Source organism: Cherax quadricarinatus, chromosome 59 (genome assembly GCF_038502225.1).
Source record: "Cherax quadricarinatus isolate ZL_2023a chromosome 59, ASM3850222v1, whole genome shotgun sequence".
Classification (NCBI taxonomy): Eukaryota; Metazoa; Arthropoda; class Malacostraca; order Decapoda; family Parastacidae; genus Cherax; species Cherax quadricarinatus.
The window spans coordinates 13204708-13230464 of record NC_091350.1 but is presented as its reverse complement, the minus strand read 5'-3'; the positions used below and the strand labels follow the sequence as shown (position 1 = coordinate 13230464).

General features: G+C 41.4%; 1 protein-coding gene across 2 annotated transcripts in view; it reads right to left on the bottom strand.

The window, feature by feature from the left end:
* LOC128698799 (uncharacterized) overlaps nt 1-18500 on the bottom strand; it is a 45990-nt gene extending 27490 nt beyond the window's left edge. Inside the window, exons 1-3 of one of the 2 annotated variants that reach the window (XM_053791190.2) lie at nt 18353-18500; nt 15010-16066; nt 10996-11558 (exon numbers count right to left, since the gene is read on the bottom strand). In XM_053791190.2, coding sequence (XP_053647165.2) covers nt 10996-11558; nt 15010-16044 — 1598 coding nt within the window. In that variant the 5' untranslated portion in view covers nt 16045-16066; nt 18353-18500. Of the gene's footprint in view, nt 1-10995; nt 11559-15009; nt 16067-18303 lie in introns of both variants that reach the window. The other variant, XM_053791191.2, reaches the window with a different exon arrangement.
* Between the last annotated feature and the right edge of the window lie 7257 nt (nt 18501-25757).

Here is a 25757-nt window from a genome sequence, read left to right as displayed (position 1 = left end):
GATTAATGTGCAAGAAGATGACATTTGCTAAAAGATGTGCATGAAATAATAAAATCAATGGAATTGACTGCTAAGTTTTAGACTTAATCTCAGTAAAACTCATTTCTAGCTATAGCTTACAGTGGTACCTTGATATTTTTTTTTTTTTTTCAACAAGTCGGCCGTCTCCCACCGAGGCAGGGTGACCCAAAAAAGAAAGAAAATCCCCAAAAAGAAAATACTTTCATCATCATTCAACACTTTCACCACACTCACAAATTATCACTGTTTTTGCAGAGGTGCTCAGAATACAACAGTTTAGAAACATACACGTATAAAGATACACAACATATCCCTCCAAACTGCCAATATCCCAAACCCCTCCTTTAAAGTGCAGGCATTGTACTTCCCATTTCCAGGACTCAAGTCCGACTATATGAAAATAACCGGTTTCCCTGAATCCCTTCACTAAATATTACCCTGCTCACACTCCAACAGATCGTCAGGTCCCAAGTACCATTCGTCTCCATTCACTCCTATCTAACACGCTCACGCACACTTGCTGGAAGTCCAAGCCCCTCGCCCACAAAACCTCCTTTACCCCCTCTCTCCAACCCTTTCGAGGACGACCCCTAACCCTCCTTCCTTCCCCTATAGATTTATATGCTTTCCATGTCATTCTACTTTGATCCATTCTCTCTAAATGACCAAACCACCTCAACAACCCCTCTTCTGCCCTCTGACTAATGCTTTTATTAACTCCACACCTTTTCCTAATTTCCACACTCCGAATTTTCTGCATAATATTTACACCACACATTGCCCTTAGACAGGACATCTCCACTGCCTCCAACCGTCTCCTCGCTGGTGCATTTACCACCCAAGCTTCACATCCATATAAGAGTGTTGGTACTACTATACTTTCATACATTCCCTTCTTTGCCTCCATAGATAACGTTTTTTGACTCCACATATACCTCAACGCACCACTCACCTTTTTTCCCTCATCAATTCTATGATTAACCTCATCCTTCATAAATCCATCCGCCGAGACGTCAACTCCCAAGTATCTGAAAACATTTACTTCTTCCATATTCCTCCTCCCCAATTTGATATCCAATTTTTCTTTATCTAAATCATTTGATACCCTCATCACCTTACTCTTTTCTATGTTCACTTTCAACTTTCTACCTTTACACACATTCCCAAACTCATCCACTAACCTTTGCAATTTTTCTTTAGAATCTCCCATAAGCACAGTATCATCAGCAAAAAGTAACTGTGTCAATTCCCATTTTAAATTTGATTCCCCATAATTTAATCCCACCCCTCTCCCGAACACCCTAGCATTTACTTCTTTTACAACCCCATCTATAAATATATTAAACAACCATGGTGACATTACACATCCCTGTCTAAGACCTACTTTTACCGGGAAGTATTCTCCCTCTCTTCTACACACCCTAACCTGAGCCTCACTATCCTCATAAAAGCTCTTTGCAGCATTTAGTAACTTACCACCTATTCCATATACTTGCAACATCTGCCACATTGCTCCTCTATCCACTCTATCATATGCCTTTTCTAAATCCATAAATGCAATAAAAACTTCCCTACCTTTATCTAAATACTGTTCACATATATGCTTCAATGTAAACACTTGATCTACACATCCCCTACCCACTCTGAAACCTCCTTGCTCATCCGCAATCCTACATTCTGTCTTACCTCTAATTCAGCTATCATAACTTTGGGGGCCCAGTCCCTGGACCCATTACGTACCTCTGTAATCTGTAAATACCTTTGTAACTTGTCATGATTGTGACCAGACCTACCTGGAGTTCATTACCTTTGTAAATTGTGAGTTCATTACCTTTGTAAATTGTGAGTTCATTACCTTTGTAAATTGTGAGTTCATTACCTCTGTAACTTGCTCAGCTATCAAAACTTTGGAGTCCAGTCCCTGGACCAATTATGTACCTCTGTAATCTTTTGGCTACTGCCCACAGGATGGGTATGGGGTGCATAATAAACATATTAAACTAAAAAAAACTCTAATTCTTTCAATTATAACCCTACCGTATACTTTTCCTGGTATAGTCAGTAAACTTATTCCTCTATAATTTTTGCAATCTCTTTTGTCCCCTTTCCCTTTATATAAAGGGACTATACATGCTCTCCGCCAATCCCTAGGTACCTTCCCCTCTTTCATACATTTATTAAACAAAAGTACCACCCACTCCAACACTATATCCCCCCCTGCTTTTAACATTTCTGTCATGATCCCATCAGTTCCAGCTGCTTTACCCCCTTTCATTCTACGTAATGCCTCACGTACCTCCCCCACACTTACATTCTGCTCTTCTTCACTCCTAAAAGATGGTATACCTCCCTGACCAGTGCATGAAATTACTGCCTCTGTTTCTTCCTTAACATTTAAAAGTTCCTCAAAATATTCTTGCTATCTACCTAATACCTCCATCTCCCCATCTACTAACTCCCCTACTCTGTTTTTAACTGACAAATCCATACTTTCCCTAGGCTTTCTTAACTTGTTTAACTCGCTCCAAAATTTTTTCTTATTTTCATTAAAATTTCTTGACAGTGCCTCTCCCACTCTATCATCTGCTCTCCTTTTGCACTCTCTCACCACTCTCTTCACCTTTCTTTTACTCTCCATATACTTGATATTAGAACTTAATCCATTTCAGGAGGCTGTTCGAATAGAGAGTTGTACAAACATTAAATAAATTTTTCCCAAAGAAATAATGTAAATTGGATTAATCCGTTCCAGAGTCCAAAAAATTAACAATTATAAAACATTTTAAGTGAAAATATTGCTTATTTAAACCTGTATAATAATATTTGCATGCATAAAATCATACATGAACTATATATGAAAACTATACATGTTCCACTTTCCCACTTCGCAATGAGTGTTTTTTTTCACTTTAAGTGTTGTTTTCACTGCTTTCCTTTTAGGCTTGTTTGGGTCAGTACTATTTTTTTGGGGAGGGGAGCCATGATTACTTATTTTCAATGAAAATATTTAAAAAAAAAAACACAGAATAACAACAAAATACAGTGGACCCTCGGCTAACGATATTAATCCGTTCCTGAGAGCTCATCGTTAGACGAAATTATTGTTAGCCGAATTAATTTTCCCCATAAGAAATAATGGAAATCCAATTAATCCATTCCAGACAGCCAAAAGTATTAAAAAAAAATAATTTTTTTTTTCATGAAATATACATTTCCCTACAAAGAAAACAATGAGACATGCACAATAACTATATAAATAAATGTTAAAATGACACTTACCTGTATTGAAGAGTACTGATGAGCGATGAGACACTGTTTTTCTTGAACACTGGGATTTTCAGAGTGATACATGAGTAAAGGCTTCAATCCCCACTAGCATTACAACAAAACAAGTTAGCCTGTCTTTCATAGGCTTGTGTCCTGGGAGTGCCTTTTCCTCCTGAGTAATGTAGGTCCTGTTTGGCATTTTCTTCCAGAACAGACCTGTTTCGACACAATTGAACACTCGTTGAGGTTGGAATTTTTCAGCTTTGCCATGCCTTATCACACTGTGTATGCCACTACGATTCTTAAATCTCTCAAACCAACCTTTACTGGCCTTAAATTCACCAATATGAGCAATAGTTCCAGGCATTTTTTCCTGTTCACCTGGGTGTTAGTCGACTGGTGTGGGTCGCATCCTGGGGAACAAGATTAAGGACCCCAATGGAAATAAGTTAGACAGTCCTTGATGACTCACTGACTTTCTTGGGTTATCCTGGGTGGCTAACCCTCTGGGGTTGTTTCTCGTTAAGCCACACCAACAACAGTCTCTCCACATCTTCGAGTAGTACAGCTGACAGTGGTGCAGCAGCAGCTGACCGTGGTATGATAGTATTTCAATAGTATTTCTCACCCTTTTTACCACAGGGTTGGCACTAGAAGCTTTCTTTGGGCCCATGGTGACTTATTTAGCAGTTACAAGCACTATAAACAATGGAATAATACAAAATGTATCGAATGTATTCATGAAACCGGCCACCCTGGCTTGTAAACAATGACGGCAGGGCAGCTGAGGCGCTCAGGCTGGACGGACAGGTTCGAGACGAATCATGTTGGGCGAGTTTTTTATCGTTAGCCAGGCCAAAATTTTTATGCTCATATGCTTCATTGGGCAGATTTAACATTATGCGATGCATTCATTAGCCGAGGGTCCACTGTACTAAAAAGTTTCATGAAGCTTGTACGAACGATACCTAAGAACAAAAGCTGACGAGAGACTGAACACGTGATGCGTTGTTTTCGTGAGACTTCATCCAGATGGACCGTTGAATACCAGGGCAATGTCCAAATACACCTACCATCCGACTTACGACCTGCTTGACTTATGACCACTCGACTTATGACCATGTTTTTTATGCCAAATTTCTGGGAAATAAACAACTATTTGTGTTGTACACAGTGTTTATCCTAAACCTTACAGTATAAAATACAATACTAACAACATAAAAAGTAAAGTGAAACATGAAATACCAAAATAAAACAATAAAATAAAGTCTTTACAAAAATGTTTTGTTGATATTCAGTAGTAAAGTTTGACTTACGACCGGTTTCCCGGAACCGAACTCGGTCGTAAGTCGGATGGTAAGTGTACCTAGTCAAATTTTTATTGAAAAAGTTGGGCGAATGAAGTAGTACGAATATAGGGACGTATGAATATTGAAGTTCCACTGTATACCTGGATTATACCTGGAGAGGGTTTTGGAGGTCAATGCTCCCATGGCCCGATCCATGACCGAGCCTCCTAGTGGATCAGGGCCTGATCAACCAGGCTGTTACTACTGGCCGCAGGCAGCCTGAAGTATGAACCACAGCCTGTCCAGTGCCTTATGTATGCTGGGAGGCAGCTGAACAGTCTTGGGCCCCTGACACTTATTGTGTTGTGTCCTAGTGTACTTGTGGCACCCCTGCTTTTCACTGGGGGGATGTTGCACTGCCTCTTAAGTCTTTTGCTTTCATAGGGAGCAATTTTTGTGTGCAAATTTGGTACTAATCCCTCTAGGATTTTCCAAGTGTATATTATCATATAGCTTTCTTGCCTGAATTCCAGGGAATACAAGTCAAGGAACTTCAACCATTCCCAGTAATTTAGGTGTTTTATTGCATTTGTCAGCATAGTTGCTGATCCCTGTGTTGTATAGCATATTAGTATCATCCATGTGCTTTAGATAGGAGATCCCTTTTAGGCCTGTGACTTTGTGTGACGTCACGGGATGCGCATGTGTACGTTCGTACCTCTGCCTCGGCCTCAGTCGGCATTAGACATCCAGGCTAGGACAGGCAGAGGCTGGGCTCCATCTCCCATCATCTCAGTCTGACAATATATATCGTTACCATCCAACAAGTGTGTCTACCTTCAACCCTCGATATCTCCATTTAAGAACCCCTACGATAAATGGTGGCAACGGAGGGCCTGTAATTCTGACGATTACAGCGATTTCTGGAGATAAATTTCGACCGAGCTTGCCATCTTCTGAGTAGGCCTACCGAGAAGGTTAACGCCAGCCAGCTATCTCAGCCAGTTCTCCCACCCAAGCTCCTACCAGCTTCTACACCATTCACTGGTCAGTCTCTTTGTATTAGTGTTTATCTGCTTATTTGCATCACTCCCGAGGGGTTGACCCGAGTTTGCAAAATAAGCCAGCTTCCAGTCTGTGGTGGGGGAGTAAGAACAACGGAGTCCAGTCGAGCCTAGTTTACTCCATCCAATTCTTTTGCCTGCCAAGCCAGCTTCCACCCCTGCTGTGCTCATCGTGTGAAGTTATCAAGCTATTCTGTGTGAAGGGTTAAGATAAGCCAGCTAGCAACTAACCCAGGTGTCTTACCCCAGTACTCAAGCAAGCCATGTGAGTAGTCTTCATCGCTTGTGATTCAAGCTCCAAGCAATTCTGAGTGCTCTTTTTCATCCTTGTGGTGTTGTGGTATTTTGTGGGTGTATTTTAAGCTAGCCAGCTTAGAATATCTTCGCGGCAGTGTGGTTGTCCTCAGTGAGGGTTATGCCATTCAACCCATAGGCCCAACCACCCACTCACCACGTGTCTCACCACTGCCCGGTCTTAGCCCTGTTTACCCACAAACCCAACCACTCTCACTGTGTTGTGGTACTCACCCAACCTCCACCAATGTTTTGGGTACACAACTCCGGGTTCCAGCAGCATATTTTAAGGACCACATAGGGGGTCAAGAGCTAGAGTGTGTCTTCGACAGTGGCGCCACCATTGAAAGCCTCCTGTGTGTGTCTGTCGTCGATGTAAGCGCAATTCTACGATCACGTGTGCAGAGGACAGCAGCAAGACGACATAAACAATCCTCTACTCTCCACTACCATCTACCTCATTCTACACCAAGTCGTTACAGCGATAATTAATATTTTTTTTCATAGAGACATTTGCGAGTGTTGAGACATTTCTTTTGTGTTCCAGTGATTTTCTTAGTGACATTCAGTGACTCTTGATTAGACGCAGTGTTTATCATATACTGATTGCAATAATTTGATAATCTCCTTAATTCAGTGTTAATTTTCATGCATTATCTTATGTCTGTTGTGTTGTATGTCTTTTTATACACTTGAAGTAAGTACCTAGTGTTTTTCCTTGTTGTGTGTGCAACATATGAGCAGTATAGAACTTGTGTTTACACTTCACAATCACCTTGTGTTCTCAGTGACTCAGTGGAGTAATTCAGTAATTTATTTAGTTGTGTCCAGCATCACAACTCAGTGTTGTCTCAGTTATATATATATATTTTTCCTAGCATTTGTGTATTCTTGTTTTGTTCCCTGTGTGTTGAACATTCTTGTGTTCATATTCTTTCATTTAGCCAGTGTCTAATTGGTCTTATTTCCACAGACAATAGTGCCATTATTTTGTGCAAGCAAGAAATCATTTTTTTTTCAAAAATTTTCACATACCAAGTTTCATTGCAAGAAAATTCTAGTATTGTGTTTATGTTGATGTGTTGTGTTCTGCATCACTGTAAGTGTTCAAACTTTTTTGTTGTGTGTTTTAGCACCTATTATTTTCCATGTTTCATTGAACAAATTCACTGTTAGTGCAATTTTTAAGTTCTTCTTTTAAAGTAAATTGTTCTTTTGCTTGTTAAGTGTTGCTTGAGTGCAGTTAAGAGTTAAAGTGTTCCCTCAGTTCATTCCTTGACATATTTCTTTTCTTGTGTGTGTAATAATTTTTTATGATTGCACATTTACTCATTTTGCAATAATTCTTGTGCAAATATTGTGTTGCCATTAAAGTTTTTCTTGCAGAGATTTTATGCAGTGTTGTGCAATACTTTTTGATTAGCAATTGTTATTTGCAATATTGCTACAGTTTATATCAGTGCAGTTTCATATGCTCTGTTCTGTGCATAATATTTTATTCTTTCTGTGCCATTTTATTTTATTCCAGTGAATTGTGTCCCAGTCTGTTATTATTTTTGCACAAGCTTTATTGAGTCCATTTTATCATTTTATTGTGTGTTTCCCTATTGCACTGAAAGTAAAGACAACTCACTGTGCCATTCATTCAATTTAAAGTAAAAGTTGAACAAATTAGATTTGAGTAAAGTACAAGTTCTCTTGATTTTCAAAGTGTTGTTCATTCAGTTGCGTATTTTTCTTGTGTGAGTTCTTTGCTTACTGTGTGACCTGTCAATTTTCAATTACTTATGCAGAATCGTTAAGCATTTTCTTCCCGTTTAAGCTTATTGTGTCATTCTTTCTATTTTTTTTTTGCCTTATGCCCTTCAGTAAGTTCCCTGAGAAGATGTCCCAGTCACTTTTGAATGTTCACTTAGTGTATCATGCCAGTCAAAGTCAATATGAATTAGTCCACAGTACCAATATTCCCTTACTGACTGAAAGACAATACCTAGCCCTTGAGCAATGTGTTTGTTCTCACAGCTTGTATCTGAGATTTGTTAAAGTGCTGCAAAATGTGAAGTTCAGATTAAGTTCCTATAGATCCGTGAATTGCTCATTAACGTAGCCGAGCGGTCAGGCACTAGTAATACTGTCACTCCTGTCTGGACTCCAGCCACAATATCATGCACGCAGGATAGTGCTGAGATTACTATCCTTGCGATGGCGACTTGTTCAAGTACTCGTTCCTTCCCAGGGGACGCTTTGAGAAGAACTTTACTTGCAACAAGTTATGCCATCTCTTGCTGATGCCACAAGCCGTTGCAGAAAGACGTTTCTGTGGCTAGTGTGCTCACTTGAGTGTTGTTGTTGTCCCTTGTGTTTCAGATTGTGATCCCATCCTAGTTGACAGTAATCAGTGCATTGTAAGAAGTTATTTCTCGAGTAACTTTCACATGTTGTTAACGTTTGTAAGCGAAGTTTCTTTATAGCTGATACCTCGTGTCACTGTGTGCGACTCAGATTGAATATCAGCATTGTTGACCGTGTTCATTTATTTTCTCCTGTGCTTGCAGTTTGAGATAGTAGATTCGTTCTCCCCTGCTCATATTGCGTGTTATAGCGTTAATTTTTTCAACCGGGGAGAGTCATCCACTCCACCGAGTTTGTGCGTTCCTCCAGTAAGAAAGAACTGATCCCTTGTGTTCTGGTGATTCGATTCCTGCTCCAGGAAGATCTTATACTTACTGTGAAGCCACCAGCACCCATTAGTGACTTTGTAATGAGCCAAGAATTACTGTATCAAACAGCCGAGTTGGGTACTCCAAGCAGAAGAGTGTACCAGTTAGTAATTCCACAGTCACTAGTGAAATTAGCTCTACAGCTAGTTCATGATGCACCAGGTGTTGCACACCCTGGTATGGATCGTTCTGTGAAACAAGCCAGAATGAAATACTTTTGGCCACGTATGGCAACTGACATTTCCGAGTATGTTAAGAAATGTGGTGTCTGTATGCAACATAAAGGGAATGTCAATGGTCCTAATCCAATCCAAGCTAATTACAACCCTGATGATTTCGTAGCAACTCGTACCAGCATGGCTCAGAGTGTTTTTAGAAGAATCCGTGAAACACTTCATAAATCAACAGCAGAATTTACTAGAGTAACTAATAGCCGTGCTAAGCCATCAAAAGTAAAAGTAGGTTCAAGAGTAATGCTGACAAATTTCAACAAAACTTCCGCAATGCCTAAGCTCGATCAAAAGTTTGTCGGACCTTATCGAGTTGTAGAACATATCTCTGGTAATAAGTATAAGGTTAGAGAAATTAGTACTGGCAAGTACAAAGAATCGCATTTAGATCATATGAAATTAGTATGCAATGTTGATGATATTGCTACCCAGACTAATGTGACAGATGCTGAAAATCCTCTTGACTCTGTACCCTCTACCTCAAATACTCAGTCAGATAACCAACCTGAATGTCGTTACTCCTTGCGTACTCGACAAGTAATGAGAAACCCACAAGTATCTTTTGTAGACGCTCATTCAGATCTCCCTCAGTCAAGGCATGTGTTAGCCATTGCAGAGGAATTCGATCCTCCCAGAGATGATAACCATTCTGCATATGTAAACCTCACCCTCGCAGAATTGGGTTTAAATGTAAATAGTCTGTATAACTAGATGTCCGAGATGAAGTAAACTGTCAACTGTTTAGTTTTTTTCAGATTTTTTTTTTTTTCGTATTCACGTTCCCTCCGTATTCTGAGAATTGACAGTAATAGTCTGAGTGCACCAGATGCCTTTGCTGTTAATTTCACCTTGTATATATATATTTATTCTTCCTCAGAATCCGTAGAGTGCACGAATACAGATCGATCGATCAATTCCATCCATATTGTACAATGATTTGTTCTCATAGTTTGTAATGCATTACGTTAAAAGTGATTACGTTAACACCCATTACGTAAAATTCATTTTGTTAACATCCAGTATGATACCATCCATTAGTTCTAAGTTATGTTATGCTATGCTGTCAGCATAGTTGCTGATCCCTGTGTTGTATAGCATATTAGTATCATCCATGTGCTTTAGATAGGAGATCCCTTTTAGGCCTGTGACTTTGTGTGACGTCACAGGATGCGCATGTGTACGTTCGTACCTCTGCCTCGGCCTCAGTCGGCGTTAGACATCCAGGCTAGGACAGGCAGAGGCTGGGCTCCATCTCCCATCATCTCAGTCTGACAATATATATCGTTACCATCCAACAAGTGTGTCTACCTTCAACCCTCGATATCTCCATTTAAGAACCCCTACGATACATTTACGTGTCCTGTAAAGGTTCTCTGTACATTTTCCAGGTCAGCAATTTTGCCTGCCTTAAAAGGCCCCATTGGTGTACAGCAGTATTCCATCCTAGAAAGAACAAGTGATTTGAAGAGAATCATGATGAGTTTGGCATTCTAGTTTTGAAGGTTCTCATTATCCATCCTATCATTTTTCTAGCAGATGTAGTAGATACATTGTCATCATCTTTGAAAGTGAGATCTTCTGACATTATCACTCCCAGGTCCTTCACATTGTACTTGAATTTCTGTTATAAATTTTTTTTAGAAATCAGTCATTGGGTAATACTTCTGGTATGATTAGGCTTGCTTTTTTATCACTGGGGTGCAATGTGCCACTTTTGATGTACGCACCATAGGTTGGCCATCCCTGGTCTAGAGGGTAAATCTAAGATTGTACTAAAATAAATCTATAAGAGAATCTTTGAGGATTCCTTAAAAATAAACACACTGCACTTACTGAGTTTCTGGAAGATTCACCCCTTCCCTAACTACAAGTTAATTTTTTTTTACCTAAATAGCCATCTCTTGCCAAGGCAATATGACAAAAAGAAGAAAACACATTCAAAGAAACAGTTATGCATACAACAGATATACAAATTCTCAAACAGATTAGATACAGTAAATTATGCAATATTTTAGTTAAATTTTAGCAATGTTAGGCTGGTCTTCTCTAAAATTGGCATAAATATATGCATTTTAACCAGGAAGGAAATTTTTTAGGTAGTCCCACTTACTTCTTTCTTTGTAATATTGCTTCCACTTCCTTGGAATCTGTGGCACTTTCTTCACTGGAGCTTTCCTCATTAGTGCTTTCTTCACTGGTGCTTTCTTCACTGGTGCTGTCTATTCTTTCAACTGCAGAAATGTCACACACTAGTGAAGATGACACTGAATCACTCTCAGAATCTTCAGTATCACTTCCAACATCTACTGTATGCCTGTAGCTGCCAGTCATAACAACATCAAGATCTCCTGCCTCCTTACTCTCTATCTCTCCTGTCCCAGCTCCACCATTAAATGTTTTTTCAGATATGACTGGCATGCTACACTGACCTTCAACTAGAGGCATGGGAAGCTGCAGACTGTGTGGTGGGACTGAACCTTCAAATGGAAGCTCAGAGCATACATTTGTAGCAACATTTTCTGCAGTCCCATTAGTCAACTCAGTTTCATTTTGACCAATGTCACAGCTAGTGTCCATGCTTTCGTCCACACTACACTCTTCATCTTCACTGTCAGATATTCCATAGCTTGTTAAAAGCTGCAGTGCATTTCTGCTAGTTGAAGCAGTTCCTTGCTGAAAAGGAAATTTACCATCATTATCATATTTTAAATTTTTATGGGCCATAAGGGCACTTACAAGGAAAGGAAGAAGTGCTATACTATCATTAATTTTTTACCATTTCAGCCATTTTGCACCCAAAGAAGGAAACCAATCACCCTGGCATTGTTCCTAAAGTGTTCAAGGAGAATTGGTGCTACAAATTTGCTAGATGTCATACATGAAGACAGAAATGTAGGGAGTGCAATATGTGATGCCCTGCAGATACCAATGCCTCCTAGTCTGACTGGAAGTGTAGTCTGGTTCCACTGTCTGCCTTCTTGAGCGATGCTGAGTACTTTTGTGAATATCAACATCATGAGAATGTCATATTCATGCAGTTTAGGGTTTATTATTTTATTCACAAATAAAGCACTAAACCAGTGTGGGTCATTCAGTGTTAGAAACAAAGGGTCCATGCTGAGAAGAAAAGTACAAATTTAGAACATGTAAAACACAGGAATTTAATCTAAGACTTTGTACAGTCCTTCTCACCTCCAGGGCTCAAGTCCAGCTAACTATTATTATTTTCTTTTTTTTAACACACTGGCCGTATCCCACTGAGGCAGGGTGGCCCAAAAGGAAAAATGAAAGTTTCTCCTTTTACATTTAGTAATATATACAGGAGAAGGGGTTACTAGCCCCTTGCTCCCGGCATTTTAGTCGCCTCTTACAACACGCATGGCTTATGGAGGAAGAATTCTGTTCCACTTCCCCATGGAGATTATTATTATTATTATTATTATTATTTTAGGTAGTAGGTTGGTAAACAGCAACCACCCAGGGAGGTACTACCGTCCTGCCAAGTGAGTGTAAAACGAAAGCCTGTAATTGTTTTACATGATGGTAGGATTGCTGGTGTCCTTTTTTCTGTCTCATAAACATGCAAGATTTCAGGTACATCTTGCTACTTCTACTTACACTTAGATCACACTACACATACATGTACAAGCATATATATACACACCCCTCTGGGTTTCCTTCAATTTTCTTACTAGTTCTTGTTCTTGTTTATTTCTTGTTACCTCCATGGGGAAGTGGAACAGAATTCTTCCTCCGCAAGCCATGCGTGTTGTAAGAGGGGACTAAAATGCCGGGAGCAAGGGGCTAGCAACCCCTTCTCCAGTATAAATTACTAAATTTAAAAAGAGAAACGTTCATTTTTCTTTTTGGGCCACCCTGCCTTGGTGGGATACAGCCAGTCTGTTGAAAGAAAGATTATTATTATTATTATTAATTACATTCATGGAGAGGGTACTAAACCTGTAAGAATTATACAGTGCCTAAGCTAGTGGGAGGCAATCAGGTTTAATCCAGAGAAGGGAAGGTCTGGTTCAATTCCTTGGATCAAAGCCCCTCACTGGCATCAAAGTACCTACTTTAAAGGAAATGAATGTCAGTATAAACCAGTTTGGAGTGATATTTAAGATGATTACGTTTAGATATGAAGAGTTGCTCCACTTGGGTGACTGCATAAGAAATTTATACTGCACTTATTTACTGGTAAAAAATGGAGGTGACAAGTGAATCTGCATAAATGAAGGAAATCTGTACTTGACAGCCTCTTCTACTGAAATATAGTAAAAGTAAAAGGTTTCATTTTATTATACATTTTGTTGTTTTCCAACATGTGTCAGTTCACAGCCATATTCCTAACATATTTTGTATGTAGTTTTCTTTACCTCATCAACCACATAGCACCAAGGTGGCCAGTGGTTGGCCCTGAAAACAAAATTTGCAGCCTGGAGAAGTTAATGTCATGTTCAGCTGTAAATATGTACCTGAGGGTTGTCTTGAATATAAATGCCATGTCTATTGATTGTTATTCCACCATTATCACTAGGTAAAGATCATATCATTGTTTATACCCTTCTTCTCATCCTATTTGAAGAATGCCTTTGGATTATGTTTGGTCTTCTATTCAATTCATCTTTCAAATTCTCATTAAGTATTTCTCTTCAAACACTATAAAACTGAAGAACACTGAACCAACCTAAATATGGAATTCTTTTGTAATTGACCAACTGTCATTTGCACCCTCTTGTATTTTACTTATGTTTGAAGTCTTATACAATATATTATGTCTAGTTTTTAAGCAGCATGTAAGCCTTATAATTAGTTGCCCAAAATGCACTGTATAATTAGTGGCTTTTTTTTGTGACTACCTTTGATTCTTTGCCTTAGTCATGTATAACTACTAAATTCTTTGTATGGCACATAGAAATAAATATTATTATTATTATTATTATTATTATTTGTCTGTTGCCTTCTCTCTGTTAACTTCACGTAGTCAGTATGATCTTCAAGGTCAGTTGTCAGAATAACACCAAGGTCTGGTGGTGACCCAAAGAATGAAATATTCACCAACATGACTCATGAAATTGTAATGACATGATTGCAAACAAACCATACCACAGGCGGGGATAGAACCCATGATCAGAGAATCATAAAATTCCAGACCAGCGCATTAGCCACAGCTTTTAGGAAACTTGAGCTAGAGTTCACCATGGCCATGCTGGCAGGAGATTCGTCTGTAAAAACTTGCATTTGTGGTCACAGTGGTGCCTATGCTAACCTTCCTATGGTGTATAAATATACCTAGTTAGATGAATTCTATTGTAGCCAGCTGGCCCAGTGGCTAAAGCACCGGTCAGGAGTGTTATGACTCTCTGATCGCAGGTTCTATTCCCGCCCATGGTATGGTTTATTCACCATCACTCATTTAATAATGGTCTTGCCAGAGGTGGCATGGACATCTCAATTTCAATGATCCTTTGAACCACAACATTCTTGTAGTACAGTGTAGGGTTATTTATTCAACCCATCCTCCTATGCAAATGTTGGTACAGTACTGTATTTTATTATAATTCAAGACTTGAAAAAGAAACAGACACATCATGTTTTCTCCAATTTTTCAGTGGTTTCCCGTTTTTCTGTTCATGCTTCAGAATATGCATGGACTACATGGTGTGCATGAAAAAGGCAGACAGCAGAGGGCATGGCAGTCCACACTAAGGCCAAGTATCAAGAAGAGCTATCTACTTTTACCTAGATTAGGGACTATCATGTATTATTTAGGTGAGCAAGTCAAAGATAGAAAAGCAGGAGGCTCTCTCCCCACACTACATTCCCTCTGGCCACAGCAGGCATGAAAACTAGAAAAATATACCATACCACATTAGAAAAATGTTATGAAATTTACAGGCAAAATTGAACTGGGTGCAAGATGTGGCCACAACTACCTCTACTAAATATATAGGGCAAGACATAAGAGGAAACTACAATACTTTCTTTTGGGTTATCTATTCTGCCATATGTGATGAAATCCACACAATGTACTTTAGCAGAGCGATTTAGCAGAACGAAAGAAAAACTTAAGTCAGTAAACTTATGTACATCCCAAATCACATAAAGCTAATTACAATACCTCTTTGGAAGTTTGAGGAGTATTATGATACTCCATGGGGTCATCTTGTTCCACTGAAGTACAACTAGTCTGGGGGGCTTGGTGACTGCTAGAAGGAAATGGTGATGTGTGTGCAGCAGACGTGAGAAGCAGTGGCATCACTGAGGCTTCATCTATGTAAGTTGGCACTGTATGAGATGCTTCTTTCATTTTTATTACTGTGTTTGTTGATAGTGGTGCTGTATATATTGTTAGTTCTTTGGCATTAGTTATTTGTGGTGTGTGTGTTGCTGCTTGTGTTGCTGATGCTGCTTCTCCAGTCAATGGCACAGTTACTGGTGTCATCTTTCCAGCTGTTGGTATAGTTACTGAAGCTGCCTCTCTAGATGATGATATAGTTACTGGTATTCTCTCACCAGCAGTCAGCATAGTTACTGGGTCTCTGTCTCCAGGTGTTGGAATAGTTACTGGTGCTACTTCTTTAGCTGATGGTATGGTTACTGTTACTGTCTCTTCAGATATTAGCATTACTGGTGCTGTACCTGCAACTGCTGTATCTCTCTTTGTCTGGGATGCTTCTGAATCAACAGTGACTGTGAGTGTATTACTGATGGTAGTAGTTGTATTACTAATAGTAGTAGTTGTATTACTGATGGTAGTAACTGTATTTATGGTGGTTAAATCTATATCAGTGTCAGCTTGGACTTTATCTACAATAGCTGTAGTCACATCCATCATGCCTGTGACTGTACAAAGAGTAGTGTTTCTATCTACAGATTGTTCTGTGTTGGTTAAGGCTGCATTTGTTTCAGCTGTATCTGTGGTGCTGGAGGATGACAGCAAGTTAGTGGTGATTGTGTTGGCGAAGCCCAGTGCCTGGGAAGAATGGACTGTAGAAGGAATGCCTAGAATTTTATCTGTGGAAACAGAGGCAACATTGGTAGTGGTGGTGGGTATGTCTGCAGGAGGGGGATCAGTAGACTGGAAGCTTTTGGTGCTAGGATGTTCTGAGCCAGCAGAGCTCACTGGTGTTTCATCTTCTTTCATAGCATTCATCTCTTTACACACTCACAGGATTCTGTAATGGATAAAACAAAAAACATAAATTACTGTCATCTATATGCTAACTTTATTTTCTCCTACTGTATATAAAAATACTAAATAATGATACAGCACATAAAAAGATAGTGTAATACTGTTTTAAAGAGAGCAGATGTTTTATTAATACATACAATCAATCAGCATTTTTCTGTAGTTGTACTTCCTTAACTCCTGATTTTTCTGATCCAAATATTATGTTTAACTGAAGGTCTGGTTAAGGAAGAAGCTGCCATAGTTAAATGTAAACATGTAAAGGTTTTGCAAGCTTTATATGACAGATACATTGTTGGCCTTTGGTGCATAAAGTGAACTCAATATACACTAATATGTAAAGCAAGGGTTTCTTCTGAGACTTATAATTTCCACATTTTTTAAATAATGTTTATAAAAAAATTAATCTGCTCAAAAAACTGAGAAAAATGAAATTTAAAATTCAATCATAATCCCTATAAACACAAAATTAAGGAAAACTTCACATTTCTTCATTTATTTTATAAAAAGTTATGACTACCACATAGGCAGAAAATGGCCACAATCAAAAAACAAATGAGAAAAAATTAAATCCAAATTTCAACTGTAATCATCTTCCTCCTCATTCCAACCAACCAGTCTGTCTTTGTCTGGACTGAAGTGCAGTGCATATACAGTATTATGAGCCTTTATCATGAGCCATCTTTCTGTCCCTAGTCCTAAATGTGTCAGTGCAACCCACCTCTCTTTTTGTAATAATTCAAAAAATGCATAATTAAAATTTACCACTCACTGATTTATGCCTAGTCTTAAGTAGTCCGTAATCTTTAGGATTAGTGTGCCCAAAATGCTCTGGCACGTTAGTGGCCTTCTTTGTGCCTAACATTATCTTACAGTATGCAAATCTCACACTGTATACTATGCAAAGGAATAAATTTGTATTTGTATTATTTATATCTGTATTTAATGGAAATACAGTGGGATCCTGGTTTTCGTCTTTAATCCATTTCAGAAGGTCTGCCAAAAACCGATTTGTACAAAAACTGAAGTAATATTTCACAGAAGAAATAATGTAAATCCAATTAATCCATTCCAGACGCCCCAAAATATTAACAAAAAATACATTTTATAGAGAATAACTCTAGTTTTACATACAGAAAACAATGAGAAATAAATCTAAAGCACTAATGAAATAGATAAATGAACATTTAATATCATTGTATCTTTACTGAAGACTCTTGTTGGCATATGGAAGATGACGAGGAGGGGAGAAGGAGAGGTTATTGTTTGGAAGGGGAATCCCCTTCCATAAGGACTTCAGTTATCAAGTACTGCACTTTGTCTGATTTTTTAGGGTTATGCTAAGTACTTTACACATATGTTACTATGCAAAAATCACAAACAAACAAGATACAAAACAACCACAGAGGGAACTGAATGATAGTTCTAGCCTTTTGTGATGCAATCAACACAGCCAAGTCCAAGCAGATTCATTCAGGGGGAACGAACGCTTGGACTTCCTGCTCATTTTTGTAACATTGCAACCTCCTGATGATGTGTTGATTGCAACACAAAAGGCCTAGAGCTATCATTCAATTTCCCCTGTGGTTGTTTTGCATATGTTACAATGTATGATAATTGTAGTCACCTAGATTTGTGTAACTGTACTTATGTGTACCTGTACCTAAACAACCTACTTATTTAATACTAACCAAAAGATTTACTTTAAAAACATGATCAATGGATTTTACAGTGCCATTATTTCTTATGAAAGTCAATATTAACCAGTTTAGTGATATTATTTAAAGAGAACAAAATCTCAAGCAGTGAGGAGTTTTGGTTATCACAAAAGAACAAATTTATACCACATACAATATGACAAATAACGTAGATATAGAGTATGGTTTCTGAATCTGAAAAACTAATTATAATTTATAATTATTACGGTATTATTATTATCTTAATATAATTATATCCCACAGGTATCACACAATGCCAAGGGAATGGTTGAAAATTTGGTTTGATCCATGGAAGGAGGGGGTCGGCTCCAATTCCTTGGATCAAGAGCCCCTCGCCAGCATCACGGAGCCTCCCTTGAGGGTTTCTAAAATTCTAATACAACAAATAAAACTTGAAATTCCAGACATAAAACAATAGTTTTTACATATACATCACAATGCTGGTGCTGACTCCTGCTGCTATATTAACTGTGATCTTCAGATAAGGCTGCCTAGATTGACTTACTGTGCTAGTCTGACATCAATTTGCTGGTAGGCAGCTCAGATTTACTCACCGCGTTGATGAGAAACAATTTACACGTGTTGTTGTTGTTGTAGACTTGAAGGGTTGTTACAGCTTCTTCTTCTGTTGGGTTTCAGGGCCACTGACAGCATACGCTGTATCGAGCCCGGCCGTCCAGTGCTGGGAGAAGGAATATCGACCAAAGTGGAAGAATGTCTTGACTAATAACGATGTATCATATGTCTCTGATACGCCCTGAAGCCAGCAGGAAGGAGCAGGTACAAGCCAATATCTCCTGATGGTCCAGAGGGCGAAACCCCTCCCCATTGAGGAGGACAGGTAGAGTGAAAGTGTGCACTCCAAGTGTGTGCAAGGCCGCACGGAGAGTAGTCCGTGCAGAGTGATAACGTGGGCACCACAGCAGGAAGTGTTCCACCGTCTCAGGCTGTGAGGGGCACCACTGGCAGTACGGAGAGTCCGTCATCCGAAGGCGATATAGATGAACCGCCTGTCGCGAGTGCCCAACTCGAAGGCGAGTCAGTGCAACGTCCACCGAGCGGTTGGGATGGCGAGCCCAAGGGCAGGGGCCATTAAAAGTTCGGACAGAGCCCAACGCCGAAGAAGAGAGGGAGTGTGCAAGGCCCTCTTGCCAATGATGACGAATTCCCTTCCAAACAGCCCTTGTGGAATCACTGTGGCCCAGGGCAAGAGGGGTAACAGTAGGAAGTGTGTGCGCGAGGGAGGCCGCCCGATCTGCTACTTCATTACCCCAGATTCCAACATGGGTGGGAACCCATTGAAGGGAGATGCTCTAACCTGGGCTCCGCAAGAAGCACAGGAGGAGAGATTGTGTCCGACGAACGAGGACGCGCAGTGATCGTGGACGGGCAGAGCACAAAAGTGCCAGGGAAGATTGGGAATCAGAGAAGAGGACCAGTGGTTGTGGGGGAATGTGATCTAGGACAAAAGCCAGAGCCTGGTGAATGGCGAAGAGCTCCCCTGCCAGAACAGAATGAGCAGGGTCCAACCGCCACGTTTGACACAGGGAGATATTAGCAAAGTTAGTTTTTAGTTTAATATGTTTATTATGCACCCCATACCCATCCTGTGGGCGGTAGTCAAAAGATTACAGAGGTACATAATTGGTCCAGGGACTGGACTCCAAAGTTTTGATAGCTGAGCAAGTTACAGAGGTAATGAACTCACAATTTACAAAGGTAATGGACTCACAATTTACAAAGGTAATGAACTCACAATTTACAAAGGTAATGAACTCACAATTTACAAAGGTAATGAACTCACAATTTACAAAGGTAATGAACTCACAATTTACAAAGGTAATGAACTCCAGGTAAGTCTGGTCACAATCATGACAAGTTACAAAGGTATTTACAGATTACAGAGGTACGTAATGGGTCCAGGGACTGGGCCCCCAAAGTTTTGATAGCTGAACTAGGTACAAAGGCAATGAGCTCACAAGTTACAAAGGTAATGAATTCTGTAGAATGGTTACTTACGTTTATACTTTGGCTACAATCATGAACAAATTATAGAGTAATGAGCAATTCACACTTCCACACCCGGTCACAACTGTAATGAGTTATTGGTGCAAATATTGATTGTTGAGTCACACACACCACACACACACACACACACACACACACACACACACACACACACACACACACACACACTTTAGTTTAATATCTTTATGCACCCCATACCCATCCTGTGGGCGGTAGTCAAAAGATTACAAAGGTACATAATGGGTCCAGTGACTGGACCCCAAAGTTATGACAGCTGAACTAGTTACAAAGGTAATGAACTCCAGGTAGATCTGGTCACTAATCATGGCAAGTTACAGAGGTAATGAATCAGCTTCACTCCTATACATGGTTACAGTCATGAACAAATTACAAAGTAATGAACCACTGATACGTCCACACCTGGTCACAATTGTAATGAGTTATAAATACAAATATTAAGTGGATCATACACCCACACTAGCGCGCGCGCGCACATACACACACGAGGGCGCACGCACGCACATGTGCACACGAGCGTACAAATATATGCATACACACAAGGACGCACACCCACACACACACACCCACACACACACACACACCAACACCCACACACACACACCCTCACACACACCCACACACACACCCTCACACACACCCACACACACATACACACACACACACACCCACACACCCACACACGCACACACACACCCACACACGCACACACACACACACACACACACACACACGCACACACACACACACACCCTCACACACACCCGCACACACACCCTCACACACACCCACACACACGCACGCACACACACACACACACACACACACACACACACACACACACACACACACACACACACACACACACACACACACACACACACACACACATGCACACATGCACACATGTGGTAATGCTTTATTTACAGCTAGCAAAGTCAGGGTATATGACCGTGCCGAGCCATCCATGTAGACGGAGAATGAAGAGCCATATGTAACAGAGTGAAACTCTTCAAATAGAAATGCAACTAACTGAGGGGGCTCCCTGTTCCTGTAGTGCCAATCCAGGTGAATGTATCGTGTCAGGTCCAGCCAGGGGGGTGCCAGAGAGTGGAGAGGAGCGGGAGTCATCACGAGTACAGGAAGAGTAAGGCAGGACAGGGAACGCTGGGCCCTGGCTACAAAGGAAGGCTGAGCCAAACGTGGGGGGACAGAGGCTGTCTCCCACAACTGTGAAGAGAGGCGACAGGGGTGAGTACAAGGCAGAGAGGCCATATGATGGAGTCGTAAACAGTTCCTCGCTGTCCTCACCGACGAGAGAGGGACTATTCCCGACTCTGCCTCCAAGGCTACGATAGGGGTGGAGGGGAATGCCCTCAGCATATTACGGATGGCTGAATTCTGGAGAATGTCTAAGTGATGAAGAGAGGAGGAAGAAGCCGAGCCATACACCTCACTCGCATAAGTGAGCTTGCTGCGAACCATAGCTATGTAGAACTGAAAGTTAAGACACATGTGCAACATCTGGATATCTTTATTGTAGACGTTTCGCCATCCAGTGGCTTTATCAATACAGATTCTAGGACATAATAGGAAGACAGTAGAACTATATACAAAAGATGAGGTAATCAGTCCCTCGGCCTTGGAGTTAGTGTTCACAGCATCGTGGTGGAGGAGAGTCTGGAGCAAAGGCAAGAAGACTGGCGTTTTTATAGGCGTCAGTGGATGGGACGGGCAGCAGACGAGGGCAGTCACTGGTAGGCGGGATTCCCCAGTGGAAGTAGGTCCTTCCCAAAGAGATGGGTTAGTTGCAGCAGCCGTGAAGGTCTTGTAGATGTCCTCTGAACTTATAGAGAAGGTCTCGATCCGCCCCCCCCCCCACTTGGTGCCAGAGATCCGGCACATAAGTGCAATGCGACGTGCACACCAGAGGTGGAGGGCCGCTATGTGTTTCTTCCATGTCAAGAATGGTGCATCTAAGGTGACTCCCAACCAACGATGAGAAGAGACCAAAGGGATTGGCGTCTGGTTCGATGAGACTGATGGAAGAGTGGGGAGTCGGCGTCTAGTAAAGCATAAGAGCTTGGACTTAGTGTCACTAACCTCCAAACCCCAGGTGATGGCCCATGATGTTATGCATTGCAGGGCACCCTGAAGTGTTTCCTGTGCTGTCGGTAAAGCTGGGCACTGCACATAAGGGCCACATCATCTGCATATACCAGGGTATGCACTCCCTGGATGGAAGGGAGATCCAACAATAAGACAGAAAAAAGGAGTGGGCTATGAACAGATCCCTGGGGCACTCCCTGGTATACAGGACAGGGTGAAGACAAAGTGCCACCCACTGCTACACGAAAGGTCCTCCCTTGCAAAAAGTTGCACATCCAGCAGAGGGGAGCTCCTGTCAGCCCCATGCGGGCCAGCTTGAAAACAATTGTTGTGTGTGATGCAGAGTCAAATGCTCTGCATAGGTCCAAAAATGCAGCCGAAAGGAACTCCCAGCATTCAAATGAAGTGTGCACAAGCTGTGTAAATTGAAGAAAGGGTCGAGGGTGGATCGACCTTCTCGGAAGCCACTCTGGTTATCAGGCAGGAGGCCATGTTCCTCAATCCACCAAGAGAGACGAGTAGCCACCAGTCATTCCAGCACCTTACCCAAGCAGGGCAGTAGAGCAATGGGCCAGTAAGAGCTCGGTTGGGTATCATCCTTGCCCGGCTTTAGAACTGGAATCAGAAGAGAGTGTTTCCACATATCAGGGAAGACACCTGTATACCAGCTGGTATTGAAAACCTCCAGCATAGCTTCTGTATAGGAGGGAGATAGATGTAGTGTAAATGAATAGGGTAAGTTGTCCTCCCCTGGAGAAGAGCGGGAAGAAAGTTGGAAAAGCGCCCGCTGCAGTTCATGGGAGCTAAAGGGAGATGCCAGCACCTGGCAGTGAACCTCGGATACGGCAGGTGGCAAAGGGCCCCATTTGATCATCTTAGAGGGTAGAGGAGGAGGAGGAGAAAACATAGTTAGTTTAATATGTTTATTATGCACCCATACCCATCCTGTGGGCGGTAGTCAAAAGATTACAGAGGTACATAATTGGTCCAGGGACTGGACTCCAAAGTTCTGATAGCTGAGCAAGTTACAGAGGTAATGAACTCACAATTTACAAAGGTAATGAACTCACAATTTACAAAGGTAATGAACTCACAATTTACAAAGGTAATGAACTCCAGGAAGGTCTGGTCACAATCATGACAAGTTACAAAGGTATTTACAGATTACAGAGGTACGTAATGGGTCCAGGGACTGGGCCCCCAAAGTTTTGATAGCTGAACTAGGTACAAAGGTAATGAGCTCACAAGTTACAAAGGTAATGAATTCTGTAGAATGGTTACTTACGTTTATACATGGCTACAATCATGAACAAATTATAGTGTAACGAGCAATTCACACTTCCACACCCGGTCACAACTGTAATGAGTTATTGGTGCAAATATTGATTGAGTCACACACACACCACACACACACACACACACACACACACACACACACACACACACACACACACACACACACACACACACACACACACACACACACACACACACACACACGCGCACACACACACGCACGCAACCACAAATAGGTGAGTACACAGACACACACAGACACACACACACACACACACACACACACACACACACACACACACACACACACACACACACACACACACACACACACACACACACACACACACACACACACACACTTTAGTTTAATATCTTTATTATGCACCCCATACCCATCCTGTGGGCGGTAGTCAAAAGATTACAAAGGTACATAATGGGTCCAGTGACTGGACCCCAAAGTTATGATAGCTGAACTAGTTACAAAGGTAATGAACTCCAGGTAGATCTGGTCACAATCATGGCAAGTTACAGAGGTAATGAATCAGCTCCACTCCTATACATGGTTACAGTCATGAACAAAGTACAAAGTAATGAACCACTGATACGTCCACACCTGGTCACAGTTGTAATGAGTTATAAATACAAATATTAAGTGGTTCATACACCCACACTAGCGCGCGCGCACACACATACACACACCAGGGGCCAGGAGCTAAGACTCGACCCCTGCAACCACAAATAGGTGAGTACCAGGGCGCACGCACGGACATGTGCACATGAGCGTACAAATATATGCATACACACAAGGACGCACACACACACACACACACACACACACACACACACACACACACACACACACACACACAGGTATGAGAAACTTCCTGAAGGAGGTTCAGTGGGACAGAGAAATGGTAGGAAAATCAGTAAACGAGATGATGGAATATGTGGCAACAAAGTGCAAGGAGGCAGAGGAAAGTTTTGTTCCCAAGGGAAATGGAAATAATAGGAAGACCAAAACGAGTCCTTGGTTTACCCGAAGGTGTAGGGAGGCAAAAACTAAGTGCAACAGAGAATGGAAAAGGTACAGGAGGCATAGGACCCAGGAAAACAAGGAGATTAGTAGAAGAGCCAGAAACGAGTATGCACAGATAAGGAGGGAGGCCCAGCGACAGTATGAAAACGACATAGCATCGAAAGTCAAATCTGACCCGAAACTGCTGTATAGCCACATTAGGAGGAAGACAACAGTCAAGGACCAGGTGATAAGGCTGAGGAAAGAAGGTGGAGAACTCACAAGAAACGATCAAGAGGTATGTGAGGAGCTAAACAAGAGATTTAAGGAAGTATTTACAGTAGAGACAGGAAGGACTCTGGGGGGACAGACCAGACGGGGACACCAGCAAGGAATACACCAACAAGTGTTGGACGACATACATACAGATGAGGAGGAGGTGAAGAAACTGCTAAGGGACATCGATACCTCAAAGGCAATGGGACCAGACAACATCTCCCCGTGGGTCCTTAGAGAGGGAGCAGATATGTTGTGCGTGCCACTTACCACAATCTTCAACACATCCCTGGAAACTGGGCAACTACCTGAGGTATGGAAGACGGCAAATGTAGTTCCCATTTTTAAAAAAGGAGACAGAAAAGAGGCACTAAACTATAGACCTGTGTCATTGACGTGTATAGTATGCAAGATTATGGAGAAGATTATCAGGAGGAGAGTGGTGGAGCACCTGGAACGGAACAGGAGTATAAATGCCAACCAGCACGGATTCACGGAAGGCAAATCCTGTGTCACAAACCTTCTGGAGTTTTATGATAAAATAACAGAAGTAAGACAAGAGAGAGAGGGGTGGGTTGATTGCATCTTCTTGGACTGCAAGAAGGCCTTTGACACAGTTCCTCACAAGAGATTAGTGCAGAAGCTAGAGCATCAGGCGCATATAACAGGAAGGGCACTGCAATGGATCAGAGAATACCTGACAGGGAGGCAACAACGAGTCATGGTACGTAATGATGTATCACAGTGGGCACCTGTGACGAGCGGGGTCCCACAGGGGTCGGTCCTAGGACCAGTGCTATTTTTGGTATATGTGAACGACATGACGGAAGGGTTAGACTCAGAAGTGTCCCTGTTTGCAGATGATGTGAAGTTAATGAGGAGAATTAAATCTGATGAGGACCAGGCAGGACTTCAAAGAGACCTGGACAGACTGGACACCTGGTCCAGCAAATGGCTTCTCGAATTTAATCCTGCCAAATGCAAAGTCATGAAGATGGGGGAGGGGCACAGAAGACCACAGACAGAGTATAGGCTAGGTGGCCAAAGACTGCAAACCTCACTCAAGGAGAAAGATCTTGGGGTGAGTATAACACCGAGCATGTCTCCGGAAGCACACATCAATCAGATAACTGCTGCAGCATATGGGCGCCTGGCAAACCTGAGAACAGCATTCCGATACCTTAGTAAGGAATCATTCAAGACACTGTACACCG